This window comes from Hirundo rustica, chromosome 1 (assembly GCF_015227805.2).
Source record: "Hirundo rustica isolate bHirRus1 chromosome 1, bHirRus1.pri.v3, whole genome shotgun sequence".
NCBI lineage: Eukaryota > Metazoa > Chordata > Aves > Passeriformes > Hirundinidae > Hirundo > Hirundo rustica.
In genome coordinates, this window is record NC_053450.1 from 55,564,530 (window position 1) to 55,579,605 (window position 15,076).

Genomic DNA, 15,076 nt, shown 5'->3' on the forward strand with positions numbered 1-15,076 from the left:
ATAATTCCTCTGATGGCCTGGATAATGCAGTGATACAGGTTGCCTGATCCTTAGTCCCTGAGGTCAATAACACCAAGTGAACCTATTCAGATACCCTGACACCATCAAACAAATCTTGAAATGCACACTGACCTGTAAGCATAAACTGACTAAAAGACAGAGGCAGATATCTAAGCTCAGATTTAAACAAGATGACTCTGGAAGTGCAGGCAAGACTAGAAAAAACAAACTCATTGTATGTTCCCATGTCCTTGATTGGACGCCAGGACATGGATGTAGGGGGAAGTAGTGAATCCCTTGGCTTTGCTATGGAGTCAACAAATGGCCAGTGTCTAAAATGGCCAGCCTTGAGTTGTTGGTTTGATTTTGAGTGCTGTTTTCCAGCTGTGCACGACCCTTTACAGAGGTAGTAGAAAAACTCCTGTGCATTTGAACCACTCTCAATCCCAGTTTTCACATCCACAAATTCCCAAAGGTACTGGTGTGGTAGTGCAAGAGTTGTTTTATTAAGTTATTAAGTATTTTTTGTAAGTTTTATAAGAAGTTTTTTGTAATGGTACATTCCACTGTGCCCCTGTTTTCTGTAATGGTTCCTCTCCTATGAGTTTGTTATATAACAAGTTGTTTTATGTCAATCATCCCACTCCCCCACCTGTCCTTGTCAATCCCCTCTCTCTCCTCTTGGGTGCCCTGTCTGTCACTTCGGGACCCTTCCCTGGATTCTGGAAAGATCCAGTGGAGGCGTCGAGTGATAGGCTGGCACCTGGGAAATCCCCTTCTCCCGTCTTGTGATTGGTCCGATGTTTAAAAGTTAACACCCCCTGTCACATCCCCGTATTCCCTGATTAGCTGACCTGTTGTTGCCACCCCTTGATCCTCCCCCGTTTATAAGTTTGTGCATCCCGGTTCTACGGGCTCTCTCTGGGCAGCAATGGTCAGTGGCGGAGCTCCTTGCCGGACTCCCCTTTAATAAACCACCTTTAACCCTGTTCAGGAGAGAGTCGACCCTTTGTCCTTTGCCGCAGTCGTGACACCGTCAGGTCCACCCGCCGGTGTGGGGAACCAAGACCCACAGGGAGGAGGTTGCTTGCCCTGCCTGTAACCCCGACCGATCCGCGTTAGCCGCAGTGCAGGACTGAGCTAGCCTGTGGTCAGCGCCTGCTAGGTGTGAGGGACACTGCAACATACTGGAGATTCAGTCGGTGTCTCCTGAGAGGAGAAAGGAGATGTCTAATATTTGGAGAAAATGCTGTCTAGAGATGTAACCTTAATTGGCAGAGAAACTCTCTGTGTCCGGAGCTTTCTGACTGATGTCAGATTCCCTTTTCCTTTTATTATTCATAATTGATCTCAGTTCTACATTTGCCATTCCTAGAGGAGAATGAGTAAGGTTATACTTATTTTAATATATTCCTGCACTAGCAATTTTTCTTGTGTAATGCTGTCTTCAGCTTTACCTGTGATCAATACAGACTTTGGGCTCTGAAATCTTTATTATTGCAATGCCAGAGTAGTAAAGAGGACCATAACTCAACTACACCCAAATTTTAGGAAACTGTATTAGAATTCAAATTTTACTGAAAACTGGGGAGAGGAAGGAAGAAATTATAATTAAGAAAACAGGAAATAAATGAAACATTTGCCTTATTTCAATTTTTCCTTATGGCCCAGTACTTCCAGTCTTCAAGTCAAGGATCCATCTTTGTTATTTAACCAACCCCTCTGTAAAAGGAAGCAAAGTAATTTTTCTTACTTGTACTTACCAAGGAATATTAATATGCAAGCCAAAGCAGCAACTAAAGCCTCTGTGCTGAGACCTAAGGAATACATGAAAGCTCCATATCGACAGTAGAAGGTGTTAACTTCAGTGTCACAGTCGCAGACAGTGACAGTGAGGGTATTTGTGCTCGTCAGCGGTGGGGTTCCATTATCCTGAATTAAGATTGGCAAGTAGAAAAAAAACTGCTCTTCCCTCCTGAAGCCACTTTTTCCTGTGAAAATTCCAGCTGTGTTATCTAGAAGATAAATTATAATGGTGATATGCATTTATACATTTTGTAACCACAACAATATTATTGAGTGGAATCTGACCTATTTAAAAGCAATAGTACTCTGCAGAAATATGCAAAGCTACATATTAAGAAAGTTAAAAAAGTAAAGCAGGCACTGACATTTGGTGCATGTTTTGTCAATCGTGAATAAATTGCATTTATTTTAGCTTTATGTACTCCAGGGGGCAATAATAAAATTTGACCAAAGAGCTCTGGTTTTAATGTTCAGAGCTAAAGAAATTGACATATTTTTCAGTACCTAACACCTGCTCAGACTAATTAATTGGTTCTTAAAATGGTTCCATGCATCCAGCTGCTACCAAGCCAGTAGTTCACAGATAAAATATAGACAGTTTGCCAATCAAAAAGGTTAAAAAGTGTGTCCAGCAGCACAGTGAAAACAGGTGGCCAGGAGAAGAAGAGAAAGAAAGAAAAAATCCACTGAAATATTCTTTTATTTCTTTATTGGAACAAAAACTGAAGCTAGCTGGGCTTCTACCTAAAATAGCAAAAAGATTTAGATGTTTTCACTTTGCTTTGTATTTAACTATTAGTGTTTAGAAATCTGTTCTATAAGAAACACACTATACAGCTTAAATTCAGGTCCTGCTGCATATCAATCAATTCAAATAAGTAACTTAGTTTGCTGCAAAACAAAATAGTCCTGTCTGAATGCATGTGTGAAAAGAAGAAGAAGAAAAAAATCTATAAATATATCTATGTCAGAATTTTTTTCTCATGGCAAAGTGGAAGACTACATATGTGCATATGTAGGAGTAGGAAAAAAAAGGGTTTCTACTATTATCTGTGCATACAAACTGAAGTTAACACCCTCACATATAAGTTGTTCTAGGTTTCTGTCATAGTTCAGAGATAAAATCCTACAGCTCTACAGTCTCTTTTTCTCTTCTTTAGGGCTATCACAATTCAACCAGGCATTTCTGTTGAATATGGCATCAAGGGATGGATTTAAATCTGATTGCATCACATTTCAAAAAGTTTTGGTTTCCCCATTAGTAGACATCAAAAGGAACTGAACGGGTTCCAAGGAACTGAGGGTCTGCTTGGGTTTTGGGCAGAAAGAGGAAAGGTGGGAAAGGCTTATGGCTTGTGCACAATTTGACCTTAGTGTAATGACTTATCTCTTCCTGGAAGGGAGTGAGAGATTAATGAAGATGGGAATTGAACTTCTTATTGATACATTGACTAACTTTGAAGATAATTGAGAAGCAGTTTGCCATTTAACGTATTTGAAACTTTCCAAAACTTATTTCTATTGATTTGTTCCCTTAGCCAGAATATTCAAATAATTAGCATGGTCAATAAGAACGATGTGTACTTTAGCTTAGTCTGAAAAAACTTTTCTTTGTAGTTTCAGCAGACTGACTAAATGATCACTTCTTTGAAATTCCATGAAATATTGCACCTATATTTTCATCTCGTTATTGTTTTCCTTGATATTATATATTATGAAATGATTGCATTCTTAGTTATCTGTTTTTATAATGTTGGTCCTGCTGAATTAATGAAATAAAAGTCCTATATTTATATCAGTCTTCTCTTTCTAATAGTCTTATTTCTTAGGCAAATAATTTTAAAAAGAAAGTTGGAATTGACCACCATATTCAATATTAAGAAAATAATTTTTAAGGAATACCAGTGTATTTTTCATCTCAGCTGTTTTTTCTTTCCTTGAAATAAAACTGCCTTTTGCTGTTTATATTATTCACTTGGAAAGGAAAATATACTTTATTATAGTATTGAATTATTGTTTTGAAATGGGCCTCAGGACATGTCCAATTCTTGTAATGAAAATTTCTATTTAAATGGAATGTTTTAAGAAATTAAGAACCCAGTGGAAGCATGCATCATCCATCCGGAAGGTCTTGAAGAGCTGCATGACTGACACTACCTTGATTGTCTTTGACAGTAAAATGTGAGCTGTTTGCATCCTCCTGAGCCAATGAGAAATAAAAACGGTGACCTTCTGCTGAGTCATCTTGATCCACAGCACTGATGCTTTGAATTTGCTGGAAAAAGAAAGAAAACAGAGTTGTTTAAGAGTAAATGAATTTCCTTGTCCTTTAAAACAATAAAAAGGATATAACGGGTACATTAAACTATTGATATTGAAGATGTGATCCATGAATCTGTATTGAGTGCACAATATGCAAATATTCACCAAATACCTAAATAGGTTTATTGAGACATATACTGCAAGTACTCTGCTTTAAGTTTTAATCCATTTGAGATAAACAAGCATTGAAATCTTGAGAAAATATAAAAGGTTTTCCAGATAAAAGGACCAGGAGAAAATGAAGTCTCCATAAATAGAAAAAAACCCACCCCATATATAGAGGAGTTTGGTGTGGTTTTTTTTTTTTTTTTTTTTCTTTCCTCAGAACTAACAAAATAGCTGAGGTGATGCAAATACAGGTATAAAAATAAATGCGTGAGGAGAAACCGACTGGTAACATTTCCTTGATTACCACAGGCTTCATTTTTAAAAGGAAATGTAGTTCTCAGAGTATGCTCAATATGAACAGAAATAGGGTACAAAATTATGTATCCAGTCTAAACCGCAAAGAAGGACATGTTTTATAATATTTTGCCACCTAATTAAAAGAAAGCAAAAACAAACCCAACACCATTCTAGCTTTTCTTGAAAATTTGCTGGTATCATGTTCATGGCCAAAGATGAGGATAAATCTTGTTATGAATGTATGCCTGTCCTTAAAATTCAGGTTCTATTAAGGTATACTAAATATGTAGAGTAATATAATTTGCTGCAAAGATTACTTAGCCATATTTAATTTGCTTCATTTTGTTCTGTTTTGTTTTTAGTTCAGTTCCTTTGTAGAGAAAAGTTACTTACCTACATACCAAAAAAAAAAAAAAAAAAAAAAAAAAAGAGAAGTGATTTTCATTCAACCAGGTATCATCAATGTCTTTTGAAAAAATCTTTTTAACAGTATATCATGTGTGAAAATCATAAAATTACTGCAGTTGTGAATTAGATACTGTTTTGCTATTTCATTGTTGACTTCCATATTTTACATACTGAATGTATTTGGCTCTGTACATTTTATCTGTATCTGATTCAATCAAGAAAGTTCTAAGGAGAATGTGGCTAACTGGGAAAAAATCCCAAACCACCTTCCCTGGCTTTGATTTATGGTGTCCTGTTCTGCACAAACCCAAGATTCCTATGGCTGTTCTAGATATATCCACATGCCTTCAACGATTCACCTTAACAGCAGGGAAATATTTGGAACATCTTGTAAGGACAGGGCAAATCCTTATGTTTTGCTTCTTGCTGTATTCAACTAAGATTCACTGAAGCCCAGATTAGTCTGCAAAATATTCAGAGAGCAATGAGTACCTCTGATTTTACTGACTCTGAAGGAAAAATCACCCAGAATGAAGGAATTTTTTTTTTTTTCTTCTGGTTTCCTAGGTTTTTGTACCCCTAACCTAGGAGATTCTAGCCTTTTACCAGGGAAACTGATATCACATGCTCAAAAACTGCACTTACTGCTTGTGTGTTAAGGTTTACAAACCTCCTATATTTTAGTGTGTAAAAAAAAGAAAATATAGTGAATGATTTGTTGCTTTTGCAAGGTTATGTCAGATGTTGTGTTGACATGCCTGAAATTTAATTGTTTTAGAAAAATCTTATTTCAATTCTCATTAGTACAGAAGCTTTAAAGATCCAGTGGTTCATTTAAAAATGAGCTGGTATTTCTCTAAAATATAGATTAATTCACTTGATTCTTTTTGAAAAACTGTGGCTCTGGAGGACTTAAAGAATATATCCCAATGTGATATCAAAGAGAGAATTTTCCATAAAATAAGCCACCACAAGCATAGACTGGAAACAGGAAGATATTAATTTCAGGCCTAAATGGAGGTGAAAGTTTGGAATCTGGAAGGTTTGTGATAAGTGTAGATGACAACAACAGGAAGATATTGGGTAAGTCAGATGTGAGAAATGTATCTGAACAAAAATTTCCACCCTGGCAAACTGAAAAAGGAAGAAATTCCTTATACACATGCCAGCCCAGGTTGTGGGAATGGCATCTATGCTCTCTTTAGCTTGTAAATGAAAAAATGTGGCTTATGGAGTAGTTGACTGCCAGGTAATCTTGATAAAACTTCACTGGAAATTTATTTCCTCAGCGCCAAATGGCATTATTGAATTGGAATTATGGAGAGGAACAGAAGGAAGGATCAAAGCTTCTTTGTTCAGCCCTTTCTGCTTCTATGGCCTTTCAACTAAGTTAAACTTAAGGCATTAATTGTCCATCTGAATAGCAACAGTACTCTTAATTTTGATGCTAGAAAACTCTGAGTGTAGAGTGTTGAGTCCTTTGAGTGCTAGTCTTACTAATCCTCTTAGAGAGATGGAGGAAAGTAATATTTGCCACCTCTCTCTTTCCTGTAAACTTCAGTTTCTTTGTTTTGTTTTCCACAAAACATCCTTCAAGAGGAGTTCTGCTGGGGCTCATAGGATGTAGGAGACCTAATCACCCATTTCTTTTGGGAGTACAGAACTGGTTTTGTTCAAATTGGTAGAAGTTTTGTAAGCAGTAAGTTTTTCTCAATCTCATAATATTTACTGGTCATCAGAGTTTAGAGCAGGTGAAAGATTAGTTTTAATTACTGTAGTCAGCACTGCATGTTCCAGGTAGACCTTTTACCTCAAGACCCAGGTTCTCCTCTTGACTGCTTCTGTTTTGAAAAGCAAATTGGCACAGTATTGGACTGACTGTGTCTACTGTAAATGTTTCTGCTCAACTATAAATAAAATTGTGTACTTATCTCCAAAGGATTAACAATTACAAAGCTGGTGCCATGACACTGAGGTGCTTTTTTATGTTTGCTCACATACGCGAATAAACTTCTCCCACCTGTGCCATTCTGCTAAAAGATAATGTTGTGGAATGATGGTCCACATAAAACGGAACAAAAAGGAATTTTCCATGGGCCACTGTGCCCAGTCTTTTAAAACATCACGGGTTACACTCGGTGCATCTACAGGTATAGCTTAGTGTAAGAGTCTGTTCCATTATATGTTGCTTTCACAGCTTCATCATTTTTTTTACACTCTAAAGGATGCATTCATTATTGGTTGTTTTTTAAACTTTCTATTTTCTTATCATTACTGCTCAGATGCACTTTGTAAATGTTGAAGAAAACTTGAAATATGAAATAATAAACACTGTCTTAGCTCTCACTTTCATTTCTCTGCTAGGAAAAATCACTTTGCATCACAATTTGTTAGAAAGGATCTGTTTTAGCCAACTACTCATTTTTGACATTAATCATATGCTTATAGAATTTGTTTAAAGATTTCCTCTCTTTTCTCCTGTCAACATTTCATTATGTAGAGAGGTAATAGCAAATGACTACTTTTCACTTTCACTGTAACTGCTTATTATTTTATTATGTGCCAAGTACTGAGTAAATAAATTTGGGTTTTTTTCTTATCTCTGACTCCTGTGTACTCAATCACTTCTTTGAATTTAATAAAAATTGCTAAGCAAGCTGCAATATCAAAGTCACTCCATATGTGATCTTGAAATTAGAGGAACTCAGATTTACCAGAATAAATATGGATTAGAGATGACAGCAATAATTCAGAATATAAGTATGTTCAGTATAGCTCATCTTCAGCTGGAATTAGCTTCCTTTCTGATAGGAAGAAAGATCAATATTCACAGAGGGTCTGAAATTACCACACGTAGATACATTCTGGATGGTCATCTTGCTTGTATATAATGGAAGGATTTTGATACAGTCTACATCAAACTTTCAAGCTGGATCTTCCAGATGAGTTAATTTATTGATATCTTGGGAATTGAGGTTTTTTGAGATCCACTCTTGATGAGATGTCTCTAGTGTTACCTTTGAGGTGGATTTGGTCATCTTGGTGTTTTGACTATTCGTAAAGAATGTTTCTTTTGAAGTTCAAAGGTTTATACTAACTGTACACACCCATAAATGGAAAATATAAAAAAAAATAGACCATTATTGTCATCATTTGCTGTGTTTATACGCACCTTTAAAGTCAAAAGTTCCAATCAAATGGAAATCACAGGTTTGAATGCCTTATTAATGTTGCTCTATTTTATCTGACAATAACTATAGCTGTAGTGGGATATAAGGCTATTTAACAACTTTCATGTTCAATTCATTTGTAAAACAATTTATTTAATGGTGGCAATGCAGTGTAAGTGTTTTTTAAATGTTTTAAAAAAACTTCAGTTGCGGTGCAGTATACAGCTGACTTCTGTATTATAGGACAGTACTAAACTATAACATTAAATGGATAGGGAAAATTCCAATCAAAATGTCTAATAAACATGATTAATGCATTCAGTATGATGCCAAAAACACCTATCTATCTTCTTTACACCCATTTTATTGTCAAATTTGGATTTTGGTCCCACAGACTGAAATCTAATCCTTTTGTCTGAATGACTTTTGGAGGCTAAGCTAAACACAGATATAACTTTCACAGAAAGACTATGCAGTGTGTTGAAGGTCAGAACTCAGTCCATAAAAGCAGACCAAGAATTTTCATAATCTTTCAGAAAATGCAAAACTTCAAAGCAAGCCCTCTCATCTAGACTGAAGCTATTATTAACTGTGTCTGAGTCTGGATAATTAGGACAACAATTAGTTTTACCCATAGTTTTTTTATATTCTATATAACAAATCAGCCTACTCTTAGGCTATGTAAAAATAACTTAACTGTGACCTGACTAAATTACTTTTACAATAAACCAGGCTGACACCAAGATAATGTCTAGATTGAATAAGGCAATCAATTTTTTAGTGGTATCTTTCCCTCTGCAGTGCATTTCCTTCCTTTACCCCTAACCTCTGTAAATTCATGCAAATATATTTTGGAATTTCCCATGAAATTAGACACAACTCAGCTCAGATCAGGGAAAGAAATGAATTGCAGAAGTACAGAATACCTCTGAAAACATCTCTCATCACAATGATTCCAACTAAAAGGATAGACATACCTGCTTCAAAAACTGAAATGTGACATTGTAGCTATACAGTCTTTGATGTCAACTTAACATGTTAGCAGATTTCAAGCTGTTTGAAATTGACTGCAGAAATATGATTAAGATAAAAAGGTATGTCATGTCCTGTTTTAGTCTTTTAATTGCTTAAACTGATTCTCCTGAAATTTAAATTTTATTATTCAGTGGAAAACCAGACCACCTATAGAATCACATTTGAATCTTTTTGTTTCTTGCTGCAAAAAACAAAGGGTATTTTTTTTGTGAGTAAAAATAAAATAAAATAAAATAAATCATAAGACCAAAGAAGATACATCAGCTAACTATTCTGTTTAGATCATAAACACTGAATAAAATATCATAAACTCCGACTGTGATAATTATGCACTTCAGTAGCAGTTTCCTGTTGTTCTTCCTAAGATAATTTGTTAATGAGAAAATTATTTACTATTACTGTCACAGTCTCAACAGGCTAAACTAAAGATGCCTGTGACTCTCAAAAGCCTATAACAATGAAAAAAAGAAAAAAAAAAAAACAAAAAACACCAAACACAAAACCCTAAGTAACATTATGCCCTTCTGTAAGTTGGGAATAATATCGCATTCATCTTTCAATCATATATTGCAATGACAAAGAAGAATTATTCAGTGTACCATACTTAAAGAAGTTTTTTATTATTGTTAACACTGCCATTCTTTACAGAACTATTTTATCCAGTGATTTTCAAAATACTTAATATGTAATATGTAATTGATATTGAAATGTAGCTATTAATAGGGTAGCATACAGATATTATTTATTAGTAGGCAACTATGGAATACTTAAAACCTTGAGAAATAAATCACCTGGGTTTTTATCATGTAGGCACATGCAAAACATGGACAAAAAATATCCGTGTTAGAAGTGTCTATATTTAATTCATGGTGTCTTGAAGCCAAGAAACATAAAGTGCAGCTGATTTAATGCCTGCATTTTTATCTGTCAGTAAGACACCCAAAGACCTATAGAAATGGTTTTTTTCCAAATATCTCCTAAACAGAGTTACCCTTTGCAGACAGGAAGATTTCCAAATGCAGAACAAAGTAGTTGTTGATAGAGAAACATGTAAATGCATGTAAAAGGCTATAAAGAGATCACTTGAGCAACAGGAAAAGCTTCATTTACCTGCAGACTAATCGAGGTCAAAGTAACCAAAATGGCATAAAAAGAGAGGCTCTTTGATTCAGAAATCAGCATAACAAAATATTTAAACAGAACCATCACAGATATCCCAAAAGTATTTTTTAATGTCCAAATAATTCTTTACAGTGGCAGGAAAACATTGATTTTTCTCTTTAGAGCTGTTTTTTGTTTGGTAGGGTTTTTTTGGATGTTGTTGTTTATTTTGTATCTTTTTCTTTAAAAAAGACCTAAACAAAAAAGACCTAAAAAACCCACAAACAAACAACAAGCAACAAACAACAAACAAAAAAACCAACCAACCAACTAAAAACCCAAACCAAACCAACCAACCGACAAAACAAAACAAAAAAAAACCAAACAAAACCCCCCCACAAACAAACAAACAAACAAACAAACAAAAAAACACAAAAAAACAAAAAAAACACCCCAAAAAACCCACCACCAACAAAAAACCCCACGTAACTTTTAACATCCTGGACTTTATTTTTACAGGAGGAAAATGGAAAGACAGCAGTGGACCTAGGAATTGGGGCAGCTGACTGATGATACGCCATTCACATGGATATCAAGTAGGAAATGGAAAATAACCTCCTGGGAAGGATGTTTAATATAACAATAGCTTAAGCTGCCAGCTAGGAAAGATGGTGTAAGGACTGTGTCTTAAACATTTTCAGACTTGCACTGAACTAGTCAGGGTTTGAATTCAGTTCACAATAAATATTTTCTAACTGAAGGACACAATGAATCTGGTTTGAAATTGGTCTAAGCCTGGTTCTTATGCTATTGCTGAAGTTATTGGACATAGGTTTTTTATCTGCGACCTTAACATGAAACAAATCTGTGACCTTTATTTTTCAGAAGTTTCTGCATTTATTACTTGTTTTTAAAAACAAACAAGGTTTTGTTTCAAAGAGGGAAAAAATATGCATCACTGTAATGAAATTTAAATTTCATCTATTCATATATCAACAGAACTAACTCTGAAAATAGAAAAAATGCAGTCTGTACTCACAGAACTGAAAGAATCCATGCTAAACATCTCAGAACAAATCTTCATTTGATAAGATGATGTGATAAAAATGACAGCTAACTTTTTCATGCTCACCTGTCCAGAAACCGCCTTTTCACAAACATATGTTTCATAATTTTTAGGGAATTCTGGTGCATTATCATTAACATCGAGAACTTGGACATACACATTTGCTTCTGAAATTTTTTCAGGATTTCCTAATGGTTAAAAAAAGACAAATAAAAAAGTTTAAAAAAATCTACTACATATTTTAAAGTAATGTAAACATTAGAAAATTTTACCTATATCCCACAGGGAAGAAAATAATCACAAAGACCCAATAGATGTATTTTTATACTATTATAATAATATAATACCAGTATAACAGTATGCCTTGAAAGAAGATATTTCATGTAAAATTTTGGATTTGTTCGTTCTTTTCTTTACCCAATCAGAAACTGATTTAAATGTTAAAAATAAAACCTGATCAGGGGAAAAAAAAAAAAAAAAAAAAAAAAAAAAAGTTTTGTTGATGAACAAAGATTTGCTGTACTAGCCATATCTAAGGTTATGTGGTAGGAGAGTGTCAACTCTTCTAAGAATATCTGGTCAAAGACCTTTTCCAGTGCAACAGGATTTAATAAGACAAAGAGGAAGCCATAAACAAGAACATACTGGAACAAAAACCTGAGGGACAAGTGATAACGAGAGGGGACAATGAGGACCCAACCTGGTCAGATATACTAATTGAACCTGGCACCTGAGAGTGTGAGAATGTTTTTTTCCATCAGATCAGTGGCCTTGACAACTGATAAACCAATGGAAAAAAAGGGAGAAACAGACACAAAACATAGCAAGACACAGACCTGACAAAAACATAGAAACTATGACAAGAAACAAACCTAATGATAATTGATGTGCTATCCAGAAACCACAGGAGAGCAATTCCAGCTAGATCAACTTGGACTTTGTAACTGGCAAGACTTTAAATTAGAGGGACCCTAGATCTGGGGAAATGGGTACTCAGAGGAGATGTACGGACCCAGGGGTACATGCAGAGAGGAACAAAAAGAGATCAGCAAGGAAAGGGTATAGAAGAGGCTGGTTGTGTGCAAAACAGGGCCAGTCAGTGTATTTGTCTGGCTGAGCCTTGTACCTGATTACCAGTCTGTCCTATCAACTTACATCTTCTTAATAAATGTTTTCTTAGCCATGTCACTGCATAATCTCACACTCTCTCATTGCATATGTTTGTGTGCTGCAAAGACTAAGTGGCAGCTACTGGTGTGCATATGTGTGAATGAAAATTGGTTCCAGATACTGGAGTGGGATGGAGCTCTGCAATGTCAGCTACTGACTCAGGAGCACAGGGGATAATTGTCTATGTCCTCCTCAGACTTGGCGTGCATGGTGTTCATGTATAATCTTACTGACAAACTTTAAACTCGAGTCCACAGTATTAGGGGTCATTGGGCCCAGGAGAGGTGCTTGAGGGGTCCACACTTAGGGGGGATTTGCAGATGTGGGGTGCATGAGGGATCACACTCAGTCTGAGTGACTGACCTTGTCAGCGTCCTCATTGTGGGTGTCTGGGACACGTGCTCAGCTGTGCTACTGGCTGAGCCTGCAAACAGGTGGTCAGCAGCATACCTGGGCATGGGTCTTGCATCCCCAGGCCCTAGGTGGGGCTCCAGTGGGTGAGAAGGAGAGTCACACTGCGGGGACTGGAAGAGCTGGCTGCATTGTCTTATAACACTTAACATCGTGGTCACCGTAATGATTGGTTATACTAATTTCTTTAACAAATTCTGTTACTCTTCCTCTTCTTAAATATTGTCAAATTTTGAAGCTTTTGGAGAAAAATTCAAAAAATATTTACATTTTAGAAACATTTCTACCACCTCTAGACGTGGAGAAATCACAGTGGATACTGAAAGCCCACCCTAGTCAAAGCAGAAGGCTCAGATTCAATTTGGAAAAATAGACCTCTTCTATCCACTGGTCTACAAATGTATACTTATAAAGAAGTGTGATTTTGCTCAGACACATCTAAGGCATTACTGCTAACAGGCTTCATAGACTGAGTGTTTAGTTTTGGCACAAGTATTGTCATTCCAAGTATTATCTACGCTACAGGTTTAATTCTTAGGCTTAATACTCAGAGATGTATTGTTTCTGCTACCCAAGTATACTTTACTGCTGTGGCTTTAGATCTAAAAGATATATAGGTATATTTCAGTACAGCTCATTCCTGTATGTAAAAGAAAATTTAAAATACTGCTAAAACTACCTTAGACAAGGAAAAACAATCATATACTAGTATCATGGTTCAAAAGTTGCATGCAGACTAGGCTGAAAAAAGTATTTTTTTATGAAATGAAAATGTTTATAAGCATGTTATCTGAAAAAAAGGAAATGAATACAGCAGGTATAGCATTCTCCTGGAGAAATTGGCAGCTCAAAGCTTGGACAGGTGCACTGTTCTCTGGGGTAAAACTGGCTGGATATCCAAGCTCAATGGGCAGTCGTGACTAGAACTAAGTTGAGCTGGTAGCCCATAACAAATGATGTTCCCAGGGGTCAATACTGGGGCCAGTTCTGTTTAATATCTTTATCAATGAATTGTATGAGGGGACTGAGTACACCCTCAGTCAGTTTGCACATGACACCAAGCTGGGCAGGAGTGCTGATCTGTTGGAGGGAAGGAAAACTGTGCAGAAGGATCTGGACTGGCTGGATTTATGGGTTAAGGCCAATTGTGAGTTTCAAAAAGGCCAAGTGCCACATCCTGCACTTAGGTTGCAACAACCCTAAGCAGAGTTTCTGGCTTCAGGAAGAGTGGCTGGAAAGCTGGCCAGAGGAAAATTACTTGGGTCTGCTGGTTGATAGCAGTTGGACATGACCCAATTTGTGGAGGTGCCCAGGTAGACCAGGAACGGCTGAGGGAGCAGAGGTTGTTTAGCCTGAAGAAGAGGAGGCTCAGGTGAGACCTTATCACTCTCTAAAGCTACCTGAAAGGAGGTTGCAGGGAGCTGGGAGTTGGTCTGTTTTCCCAAGTAAGAAGTGATGAGTGGCCTCAAGATGCACCAATGGAAGTTTAGATTGGATATTAGGAAAATGTTCTTCTTGGAAAAGGTTGTCTAGCATTGGAATAGGAGGACCAGGGAAGCGGTTGAGTCACCCTCCTTGAAGGTATCTATTGTGCCAGATACAGATCTGGCAGTAGGCACATAGTTAAGTGGTGGAGATAGCAGTGCTAGGTTGATGGCTGGATTCAATGACCTCATCAGTTCTTTCTCTGGTTGAATCAAACATCCATAATAATACAACAGGCAATGAAAAAGTGCTCAGCTTCTGTTAGATAAACAGAAAAAGTAGAATACAACCCTTTTAGAAATAATACCAATAGTGTAGGAGTTACTTAAATTCTTTTACTGAAGTCAGGATTGGATGTGTAGGGCAGAGATTTTACTACATTGTCTTTCAAAGGAAATCTTTGTAATCTTTAATAGAATGCAGGGAATACCTTTGGAGGCTTCAGTTGTATAAAGTGTGGCACAGGAAAGACCCAGCTAGTTTTGCCTATTCTTACCTTTTTTGTTTATAAGATTAATGGGTACTGTATTGGCTTTAAAGCCCACCCTTTGCTTGCACAAAACATTTAGACAGCACATTGTTGGAATCACATCTGTGTTCTTTCACTAAAAGGTTGGGTGTTTTTTTTTTGGGGGGGGTGATTTTTTTTTTTTTTTTTTGTTTGTTTAGAATAGCCTTGTTTCTAATTCTTTAATAT

General features: G+C 36.3%; 1 protein-coding gene across 3 annotated transcripts in view; it reads right to left on the reverse strand.

The window, feature by feature from the left end:
* CDH19 (cadherin 19) overlaps window positions 1-15,076 on the reverse strand; it is a 115,851-nt gene that overhangs the window by 2,566 nt on the left and 98,209 nt on the right. For all 3 annotated transcript variants that reach the window (XM_040079435.2, XM_040079427.1, XM_058422549.1), the window contains 3 exons: window positions 11,380-11,501; window positions 3,964-4,081; window positions 1,764-2,015 (listed from right to left, as the gene is read on the reverse strand). In XM_040079435.2, coding sequence (XP_039935369.1) covers window positions 1,764-2,015; window positions 3,964-4,081; window positions 11,380-11,501 — 492 coding nt within the window. The remainder of the gene's footprint in view (window positions 1-1,763; window positions 2,016-3,963; window positions 4,082-11,379; window positions 11,502-15,076) is intronic.